This window comes from Amborella trichopoda, chromosome 3 (assembly GCF_054954075.1).
Source record: "Amborella trichopoda isolate Santa Cruz 75 chromosome 3, AtrichopodaSantaCruz75HAP2 v2.0, whole genome shotgun sequence".
NCBI lineage: Eukaryota > Viridiplantae > Streptophyta > Magnoliopsida > Amborellales > Amborellaceae > Amborella > Amborella trichopoda.
Genome location: NC_142338.1, coordinates 5,275,337 through 5,286,536, shown reverse-complemented (window position 1 = coordinate 5,286,536; position 11,200 = coordinate 5,275,337). Strand labels below are relative to the sequence as shown.

The window sequence follows — 11,200 nt, the reverse complement described above, 5'->3', positions numbered from 1 at the left end:
TTTCATCTCACCCACACTGATGATGCACAGTGGTCCTCTCTCCTCCCTTCTCAACTCTTGAGAGATAAGGACCAATTCAGCAACATGGGTACCGGCGTCGAGCTCGACTGGTCGATGATGTACCGACAAATGAAGAACTCTAACAAGGGAAAACAGAGTAATTCTCTCAAGGAAGTGGCCCTGCAAAATGTGCGTTTGGATCCGGATTCGATCCATGGGATGGCTCAACAGACCAATTTAGAGTACCTGTTAATGCTTGATGTGGATAATCTGGTTTTTAGTTTTAGAAAAACAGCAGGTTTGCCAAATCCTGGTGTAGCTTATGGAGGCTGGGAGGCTCCAGATTGTGAGCTTAGAGGCCATTTTGTTGGTGAGTTTCTCATATGATTTTACTACTTCACTGAGTTTTTTCTTGAGTCTTTTTGGGTGTTTGATTTAGTGTTAATAATGGATTTTTTGGTTATAAATTGTTTCTTCTGTTTTTGTTACTATATATTGGTTTGTTGTTATAATGTTTCTGGTAATTCATTTGATTTGGTTGCTTTGTTAACATGATTTTCTATATATTTGTACTGTTATTATATTGTTTTCTATATATTGTTTTTTATTTCGTTTATGTGTTATGATGGTTTATTCGTTAGTTGTTTGCTGAGTAGTTATTTGTTTTTATTGATGTGACTGAATATTAGATTTGCTAATGTCATTAACAATTTGATTTGGTTAGGGGCATCGTCTGATTCAAAATTGTTTGCTAATGTGATTTGATTGATGAGATTTATGTGATTTGGCACTTTTAGAATCTTGATTGGTTCGGCGAACCGATACGGGTTTGGTCCGAGTCAAAACGGGTCTATCCAGTACGTCAAGACCTGCTGAGGCACTGGTTAGTTAAAACTCTATTATAACTTTGATAATTGTGTTTTGGGTGCTGTTTTTTTAAAGTGGTTTGTAATACGGTTTTGAAGTTTTTCTTGGAGTTAATTTGGGCAAGGTTGCAACTTAAAAGGCAAGAATATCATATAATTAAGGGTGCGGTCAGGTTGCAACTTTAATGGTAGATTTAAGGTTATTATAATATACATTCTGTATTTTAATTGAACAGTGTAGATTTGGTGTATTTTTTTAGACAACCTTAATATGTTGATATTTAGTTATTGGAGCTCAGAAGCTTAGATTGAATCTAAGCCGATCCAATGATCACGATTTTATTTTATATTTTAATTTCAATTTTTTTTATAAATTCAAATCATTTAAAATTAAATTTTGGACGTGTATTAAATCTAATAAAAATATCAAATAATAATAATTCACAAAAAATAAATTGATCACAATACCCTCAAAATATTTTAAAGGTATTTTGGTTATTTTATATTTTATAAATTATTTTTAAATAATTAGATAAAATTAAATTAAAAAATGAGATCGTAACAATCAAATCGACCCAGATTTGATTCATATGTAACTGTGAGCTTATGGGCCTACGTCATCATTTCCTTTTAGTTATTACAAATAAATACTTGAGAGTACGAAGCTCATGTTTGGAATTACTTTGTTATGACCCCATATTTTAAACGAAAATTGTTTCATGTAGACTGGATTTCTACATATGTGGTCCAAAAAGTGTGAAGCATCCATCTTAAAGATGGATGCAAGTAGGTGTTCCATCTAAAAATAATAGAAACTAACGATCGAAATGTTTTCTTGCTAGAATTATTATTTCTAGTTTTTTTTAAAAAAAAAAATATTTCATACTCATGATCTCCATGTTAGAGATTACATATCCTTAAAAATGAAGTCTTAAAATCAAAATAAATTTATTAAGAGGCCCACATTTCTAGGCTTAGCAACATAGAAACCGGGTCCTATTTTAAATAGTATGACTCTACTAAGTGGTCCATCTGAACTCTTTTCTACGCTTCATCAATTGGATAACTGTGTCATGGTTCAATGGAGTACAGTGTACAGTACTCCAGAGAGCCATCCACATTCTGTTCCTATGATTGATGGCTAAGATTGATTGTAACTGGGTGAATGCCCTACTGTCCAATATCTACCTTTCATCAGCAGGAACAGATAGTGCACTCCCTTTGGAGTACCTTACACCATAGTCATTTGATAATGGTACTTTTTTTGCTTTTCTATGCAAATTCTTTAACCATGTCTGGTTTATAACTTTATATTACTCTTTAATTATTATATTATTTTTTTAGGAGTTTTAGCTTTAGAAAAAAGTGGAAAGGGTACTTTATTAAGGATGAAAGTTTCTATATGGCCTTGGCGAAAATAAAATAAAGCCTCATGTCAAATCCCGGAATACACTTTCTGCAACAGAAGTCTCCATAATGGCTCTAAAATCAATTACCAACACCAACGATAAAACTTGAAACTCAAAAATGGTGCAGCCCATGCGGATCTTTGACCACTTATTTTTAGGGTGAAATGGATGGTCTAGATAATTTGTTACAATATAATCCTAATTTTTTTTCAACCATAATATTCAAGCCGAGATGATCAATGCAAAAGCTCTCCCATCCTTGAATTGCAATTTCTTATGAAGTGAGGCTTTACTTTTTTTTGACAGGGATCAAACCATTTTCCTTTTATTAATGTTCAGAATGATGATATAGTAGTTGTAGCATGTAAGACTTGAAAAATGAGCACACAGTCTGATTAATGTGATACTCTTAAATGCTAAGAAAAATTGGCAATTCAGTGTCTCTCTTGATTCCACTCACACAAAGGCATGCAGATATGCATTAAGAGAGAGAGAGAGAGATTCAGGTTTTGACAAACTAATACCCTGTTGGTAAATAACAATTCTAAAAGGTGATAAATACTTAGTGGAGAGCATTGATACCTTTTTGGTCCTATAGTTCTGTTATTGTATATAGCTGACTGTTTATCTCAGATTCTCATTATCTTCAGATTCATTGTCTTTATACATTAGCCTATGCATATTCTTCAACTAGGATCAGAATATGAAAAAATTTCATTAGCTTATCGAAATAGGCCTATATGCTGAAAGAAAAAAGCATGTGTAATAGATTGCTATAAGATCACCTATCCTTTTGAAATTGCTTAAATCCCCCTACTCTTAAGGAAGGATCAGAAATTCTTTTCTTGCTGTTGATGTTTAATGATCACAATTGGCATGATGCAGGACATTATTTGAGTGCTTCAGCTATGATGTGGGCAAGTACCCACAATGCCACTCTCCATGACAAAATGACTGCAGTAGTCGATGCACTCGATGAATGCCAGAAAGCCATGGGATCTGGCTATCTTTCAGCTTTTCCATCTGAGGCATTCGATCGACTTGAAGCTATAAAGCCTATTTGGGCCCCATACTACACAATTCACAAGGTAGAACATTGCATGCGTATAGATACACAATTCACAAGGTAGAACATATGCATGTGTAGATACTTAAATATGTGAACGCATATTTACATTTACATGAGCATGTACTGATGGTTGGGTTTAAATAAATGTGATTTGATATTGGCAAATGATAAGACCTGTTTGGCTACCATACTACAATATTTGCAAGGTGCCTCTATAGATACAAATACCTACCTGTATGCGTAGAAGTGTAATCATGTTGGTTGAGCTCAAGGGAATGTGAATCAAGACATAAAAAATTACATACAAGTCTATTCCCCTGTTTTTTTTATAGACTTGGTAAATGAATGACTATGTTTGACAGATCATGGCTGGTCTTTTGGATCAATACACTTTTTCCGGAAATGCTCAAGCCTATCAAATGGTACTTTTAATGGCCGAGTACTTTGGCAATCGCGTGAAAAATGTTATAGAAAAATACACCATTGAGAGGCAATGGACAATACTTAATATGGAGGAAAGCGGTGGCATGAATGATGTCCTCTATCGACTGTATGACATCTCGGTAATCTTCTTTGGATACTTATTGATGTTGCTGTCCTATTTCATACTTTGTAGACCTCTGTCCTTTGCAGTACTAGTTAATCAGATAACTCCCTGCAATTTTTAACCTGTTTTCCTTTTTTCATTAATAAGTTGTCTTTGAATGTCTTACAAATGCAGGGAGATCAGAAGCATTTAGAATTGGCACATCTGTTTGACAAACCATGCTTTCTGGGGATGCTTGCATTGCAGGTCCAATATTCTACCTATCTCCATCCATATGTTCTGTTCTGTTATTTGTGAGAATTTCTTTTTTCAGTTTCATCCCTTTCACACAAACAAATATTAATGCATCTTTGTATATATATCTATGTCTGTGTATGTGTACTAGCGTGCATATGTGCACTTGACCAAAAGTAGAATGGAGACATTTCATTTTTTTGGTAATCAATAAATTGCTAATAAATGCTGGTCCTTCTCTCATTTCGTGCAGGAGGATGATCTTTCTGGTTTCCATACTAATACACATATTCCACTTGTTGTTGGAATTCAAAGGCGTTATGAGGTTACTGGTGATCCACTTGCCCAGGTGAGTAGTCTATGACATGATAATATCTTTATGTGAAACTTTTTGTCAGATAAACATGTTTGAATCTGTATGTTGTTGGGATTGTGTTTCTTTTGTAAATTCTTAGCAATTGATTGTTTTAATTTTTAAATATGTTTCTAAGACTAGAGGAGAGATTGATACCCTCAATGCTTATGTTTATATATTATAACAATTTGTTCAAGGGCATTTCAAGCATTGTATGTTGTATCCTTCCCATTTTATCCTCGAGGATAGCTTATCATTTCCTTCATTCTTCTTATATTTATATTTTAGCTGAAGGCCTCTTTCTAGTCATTGAGTCCTTACACTTTGACCTAGTGGTACACACATGGTTTGTAGCAGGAGGCAAGGGTTTGACCCTTGAAGTATGTTCATGAAAACAAACCAAACTGGACTCCCCTTTTGGTATTCTCATTCTATTCATTGAGAAACATTGCAGGTTCTCTGTTATTCTGATGTTGTCTGACATTATAGAATGAAATGATACATCCCTCTATGTCATAATTTACCCCATGAACACCATGTAGAATTAGCACTAAAAACCATGGAGGAGGTCCACATCAATGTGGATAAAGATATTTTATAATTCAAGGTGATGTATGTGAACGTACACTTGTAAAGGTTCTATGGATATCTACATTCTATGCTCCAGTAACATGTGAACAGGACATGAGGCCTTAAAATGATCTACCGAATTGCGTGGGAAATATTTGTCTCCTCCCTTGCTAGAAACTTAGAAAAATAAATAATGGGACCCACAAGTTATTTAGGTGTTTCTCTGCGAACAACTGATTTTAGCACTTCTAAAGCATTTTCACGCATGCGGTGACTGGTTTTAAAGGGCCCAAATTAAGAGAATCTGATCTATGTTCATGTTAGCATGAATCAACTCCTTGATGATATCTCCATGGAGATTACTAATCTATTTTTTCATTGATGGTTTTCTATTTTAATAAGTCTTTTTGTCACGAATCGTTGTAAATGTTGTGTTTGTCATATTTATAATGTTCATATCCAATTGATAGGTGTTTTCTTTCTATTTTGTTATTATTTCTCGTATTGTCTTAGTAATACTGTAAAGTTTTTATATCATATGTATAAGATGTGCTATAGACCCATCTCGGGATCCTAAATGGATGAAGATATATTTCTCGTTAAAAGATATGAGATATTCCTTAATTTATTTGTTGCTTTTCCAATTCCTACATTATATCAAGAAGGAAAATGGTTCGAATGAAATGCTTATAAGCCAATTCATTCCATGCTAGAATTTCTGCCCATTCTCTTGGTCTTGGAATGCCAGTTTAAATGTTGAAATGCTTTGGAACATGTGCTCTCAAACACAATAGCTTCAGAAAAATCATCAGAAAGTTACGTGGGTATGAGCTAATTATTACTTTTGGTGTAATAGGCAATGGGAACGTACTTTTTGAATATCGTCAATTCATCTCACACCTATGCTACTGGTGGTACATCTGTCCACGAGTTCTGGTAAGAAACTAAGGACACTGAGAATTTTATTTCCTTCTTTTTTGTTTCAATGATATCCAAAAAATTGAAACACTTCATTAAATAAATTAAAAGAGAATGAGGTGACCCTCTCTCTCTCTCTCTCTCTCTCTCTCTCTGTGAGTGTGTGCGCGCCTGCTGCTAGTGCTCAGTTCAAGTCCACCTCACCCTCCCGCATTCTCGCACTGAATTGTAACTGATAAAGACCAGGAGGGAGGGAGACGCACCCATTCTAGCTATAACTATTCCACTTATGTTATTACAATTATGAAGTGTTGAATGTTTCCTTCGCGATGAACATTGAATGCTTTTAACGGATGCCATTTAGAAGAACAAATTTAGGATTTGATCTATTTTCAGCTTGATTATATTTCAAATCCTGTATATACCATGCATTGTTCGATAATCTCCTAGGCATGATTATTTGTTTCCAGGTCTGACCCAAAACGCCTTGCTACAACGCTCGAGACAGAGAATGAAGAATCATGTACAACTTACAACATGCTCAAGGTCTGCAATTCTTTTCTATAGTTTGAAAGCCCAAGATATGTTTCTCCTAATAATAGTTCTGATGATTTCTTGAATAGAAAATTCTTCAAATTTTAAGACACTCTTGGAATAATCATGTCATGTGAAATGCACTATGCTAACCATATTTAGATGTTTTCTGCAATTTAGAATGCCAACTAAATGTGGCATTAGGACCATATTTGCTTAAAACTTCGTATGTCTCCAACTATTTTGGAAAGGAAAAAAGTTTCCTAAAGTTTCCAGAAATTCCGACAAGTTTACATCAAAAATGCATTCATACACACATAGAAAGATATATCCATATGTTTGTGTGCATGTGTATGTGCATGCATGTGCATGAGTACACATAAATACATCATCTCAATATCGATGCCTAAATATGCATGAGTTTAACTACACCAAGGCCTCAATATGGCATACAACCTTGCTAAATGTGTAATGAATGATTCTGGTCAGTGTTTATAGAACTGGTGAGCTGGCTTTAAGGCCTGGGTTACTGGTCCAGGTTTAAAGACACCCGAACTCACCAGGTTTCCAACGGTTTATTTTTTATATTTGGTTTCCATAGAACTTTTCATTCGAGAAACAGCCGGTTCCAATCTGGTTCACTGATCCAGACTGTTTCAGCTAGCGACCAGTTCGATAGGCCAGCGAAGCTTTAAGGCCTGGGTGACTGGTCCAGGTTTAAAGACACCTGAACTCACCAGGTTTCCAACGGTTTATTTTTTATATTTGGTTTCCATAGAAATTTTCATTCGAGAAACAGCCGGTTCCAATCTGGTTCACTGATCCAGACTGTTTCAGCTAGCGACCAGTTCGATAGGCCAGCGAAGCTTTAAAACACTAATTTCAACTATGGCTGATTTGTTGATGCAAATTTTTCTTTGGAAGTAGTGCAGGAAACCAGTAGTGCACCTAATTGGTGCCTAAAACAGAGTTTGGAACTAATTTAGACCTTTCTTGATATATATAAGTCCATAATTGTTTCTTCTAATGGTAGTTCTGTTTAATTGCTGATATCTTCTTGATAATTATTTCATTTCAAATATGTTGTTTACTTCTAGTATATGTTCATTTAATTTACTGTTGGATCAATATGGTTTACATTTGCATATATCTATTTCTGAAATATAGTAATCTATCATTAATTTGCCCCTATAACCCCTGTTGCCTGTTGTCATGATTATAGGTTTCACGTCACTTGTTCCGATGGACCAAGGAAATTGCGTATGCCGATTACTACGAGCGCGCTTTGACAAACGGTGTTTTGAGTATCCAAAGAGGGAGACAACCTGGGATCATGATTTATATGCTACCTCTAGGTCGCGGGGTGTCCAAGGCCATATCTCTTCATAAATGGGGAACTCCATTCACTACATTTTGGTGTTGTTATGGAACAGGTTGAATTATTTCTTCCTTTGGTTCATTTTTCCTCAATTGGATGTAATATCTTACAAAATAGCTAAGTATTTTATGATTCAATTTTCCATGGTTTTTCTTAGTCCATTGGATTATAGCATACTTTCCCTTTTGTAGTAATTGCATCACGTTAAAAGTTTGTTTAGTGTCTGGTTTTTAAAATAATTTTGCTTGCTGATGTTCTTGATTTGTGATGTTTATTGCTTCATCTTGTGCCTTCTGTAGTCATTAATAAGAGTCTAAGACACGTTTCAATTGTGAATTTGCTCTTTTATAGGTATAGAGTCATTTTCAAAGTTAGGAGACTCAATATACTTTCAGGAAGATGGTGCCACCCCCAAGTTATACATTGCTCAGTTTATATCAAGTTCTTTTAACTGGAGTTCAGGAGGACTTACATTAACTCAGAAAGTTCAGCCTGTTGTTTCTTCAGACATGTATCTACACATTTCTGTGAAATTCTCAACAAAGGAGGTATTGTTTGAAGTTTGATTCCTACCCAGTTTTCCTATCGCTGAGATGAACACCATGGGATGATTTTTTAGGTTTTTTCATTAACATGATGTTTAGAGTGAAAGTGAATTATAATCTAATGGACTGTGGAAAACTATGGTCCATTGGGGGCATCACCATTCAATGACATGGAAGGTGATGGTGATAGAGTGGAACCTACCAATAACGGTATGTTCCATTCCAGTAAGACCCACTCTCACTATCACTGTTCATTTCTTTTGGAGGTGAAGACCCCAAACGATTTTCTTTAGTCCCTTGTGTCATTTTCTGCATTCTTCAAATTCTTAGCCTCTAACGTCTTTGCTTCTTATTAGGATGCAACTACAAAATGGGTCGAACCAACTGTATATTTTTTAATTTATATCAACTATGTGCAGGGGAATAGCCAAGAGTCAACACTAAATGTACGAATACCAAACTGGTCAAATAAGGCATCAGCTACTCTAAATTCTCAAAAGTTGGATGTTCCATCACCAGGTACTGGTCTATGTTGGCTATTCTCATCTTTTGATCTCCTTTAGTGAGTTAAATTCACTGTTGATTTCACCATTTGTTTACTTGATGTAGTTATGTTGATTGTAACTAATCTAGATTGAAGAAGAATTTTCAAAAACAAAAGTTGGGGTAACCCTGATATGGATAAAATGATTCAATGCTACTTATTTTGTGAATAAAAACTGCAACATCTCAGGGTGGTGAGACAGTGATAGTAAATTTGTCTGTGATATACTGGCACCAATTTATTATCTTAGATAAGCTTTGGTTTGTCGCATTTTAAATAAGAGTAACCATAAATGAACATTTCCTTTTTTAATTTAGGTGAACTGTACATAGTACAATGGAGTTTGGTCTGTTGAATTCCAAGCCACCAATGATACATCCATCATATGTTCCCACTGATGGATGGTTGGGATCAACTGCACCTCGTGAATTTCACTACGGCCCCAGTCCTTCCAACATATATCAGTGGTGATACATGGTGGTTGTAGCCTGGGACAACCATATATCACAGTCCAATGGAATTTGTTATACATGTGCCCAGAGTTCTCTGGGATCCCTACTCTCCCATATGCAGTAAATATCAGCCATCACCTTATACATTCCCTGCACATGCTTCTGCTTACTTTAATCTTTGATTCAACAATAATAAGTGCTTCTTCTAATATATTGTCGTTTGAAACCTGTGGTATGGACTTCCAATGATGTTTTTATTTCTATGAACAGGCAATTTCCTGACTGTCACTAGAAAATGGACCTCAGAAGATGAACTATTGTTGGAACTCCCTCTTGAATTGAGGACCGATGCAATACAAGGTATCACCTCGGTTGCCTATTTGTGATCAACCTAGTCTTTTTTTTTTAATTTCGTTTGAACCCACAATGCCAAAAAAGACACAAAAAGGTCTACTTATTGCTTTTAATTTCACAGAGTTTATGATTTCCCTTGGAACCCATGAAAATGAAAGAAAATGGTTTCTAATCACGAAATTAGCCATTTTTCAGAATTTCCTTTGAACCCCTTCCCCCATATTAAGGGGGGGAAATTGCCTCCTTCCATTCCACAGATTGGATGATTTGCATGAAACTGAACTGGAAAGAATCTCCAAAACCAAAATTATTTTCTTATTTCTTACTAACCCCTGAAGCAAAAAAGGAAAAAAAAAATGGTAACCATTACTTCTAATTCCTCAGATTTGATATTTTTCCTTGAACCCATGTAGAGAATATTTTTCCTTGAACCCATGAAGAGAGAGAAAAAATTCTCTAACTATGAATATTCTAATTCCTCAGATCACTTCTCTAACTATGCACTTCTGATTCCACAGATGATCGCCCTGAGTATGCTTCCATTAAAGCAATTCTATTCGGTCCTTACCTTCTCGCGGGGCTAAGCCATGGAGACCGGGACCTAAACTTGGGCGCCAAAGAATCTCTATCTGACTCAATAACACCAATTCCACCCACTTATAACTCTCATTTAATAACTCTCACTCAAGCGCAAGATTCAGGCCTTGTCTTGTCGAAGTCAAATGGCATTATAACAATGGAGCCTCTACCATTGCCGGGGACTGATGAGGCAGCGAATTCCACCTTTAGATGGGTCCCAAAGACCAATGGAGAAGCCAATGATACATTCATCATTGGAAAGATCATGGCTTTGGAGCCATTCGATCTTCCAGGGACGACTGTGATGCACCGGGGCCCAGGCACTGAGCTTTTCTTGTCAAATTCAGGAAACGAGTCGAATTTCATGGTGGTTGCTGGGTTGGATGGGAAGAAAGACAGTGTTTCTTTCGAGTCAGAGAGCCATAGAGGTTGTTACATTTACGCAGAAAAATCAGTCCAGTTGAAGTGTAAACCAACTACTTCTGGTTCTGATTTCGAAAGTAAGGCGAGCTTTGGAATTCATAAGGGGTTAAGCCAGTATCATGGTATAAGCTTTATGGCCAAGGGACCCATGAGGAATTTCTTGCTTATGCCTCTATTGAGCTTGAGGGATGAGTTCTACACTGTGTATTTCAATGTCACAACAGCTTGATGATTCTCTTTCTTCTCCTTTTTTTTCTTTTTCTTTTTTTTGGCGGATGGGGGCAGTTGATTTTGCATTTTGAATAAATTATTCATTTGGTGGGTTGCTGCAAGCTTCTTCAAATTTGAGGGCAGTTGATTTTGGATTTGGCAGTGGATTTTGGATTTTGAATAAATTATTCATTTGGTGCGCGCTTCTTCTAA

General features: G+C 35.8%; 1 protein-coding gene across 3 annotated transcripts; it reads left to right on the top strand.

The window, feature by feature from the left end:
- The first annotated feature begins 332 nt into the window (after nt 1–332).
- LOC18439927 (uncharacterized) lies at nt 333–11,200 on the top strand. 3 transcript variants are annotated; one of them, XM_088863029.1, is made up of 13 exons: nt 333–370; nt 798–883; nt 3,161–3,363; nt 3,707–3,907; nt 4,066–4,137; nt 4,379–4,474; nt 5,907–5,986; nt 6,439–6,514; nt 7,725–7,935; nt 8,232–8,428; nt 8,845–8,944; nt 9,692–9,781; nt 10,294–11,200. In XM_088863029.1, exons 3-13 carry the CDS (start codon nt 3,184–3,186, stop codon nt 11,004–11,006), a joined length of 2,016 nt encoding a protein of 671 aa, XP_088719155.1. In that variant the 5' UTR covers nt 333–370; nt 798–883; nt 3,161–3,183; the 3' UTR covers nt 11,007–11,200. The 3 variants fall into 3 exon arrangements, with proteins under 3 accessions (XP_088719155.1, XP_006850145.2, XP_088719156.1); XM_006850082.4 differs by lacking the exon at nt 798–883; XM_088863030.1 differs by lacking the exon at nt 798–883 and having other exon boundaries at nt 3,161–3,401.

Excerpts from the sequence above, each read along its gene's own strand:
- LOC18439927 (XM_006850082.4), top strand. The coding sequence starts at position 3,184 with ATGATGTGGGCAAGTACCCACAATGCCACTCTCCATGACAAAATGACT. Across the intron at positions 6,515-7,724 it reads CAACTTACAACATGCTCAAG|GTTTCACGTCACTTGTTCCG; the intron begins GTCTGCAATTCT and ends TCATGATTATAG. Across the intron at positions 7,936-8,231 it reads TTGGTGTTGTTATGGAACAG|GTATAGAGTCATTTTCAAAG; the intron begins GTTGAATTATTT and ends GCTCTTTTATAG.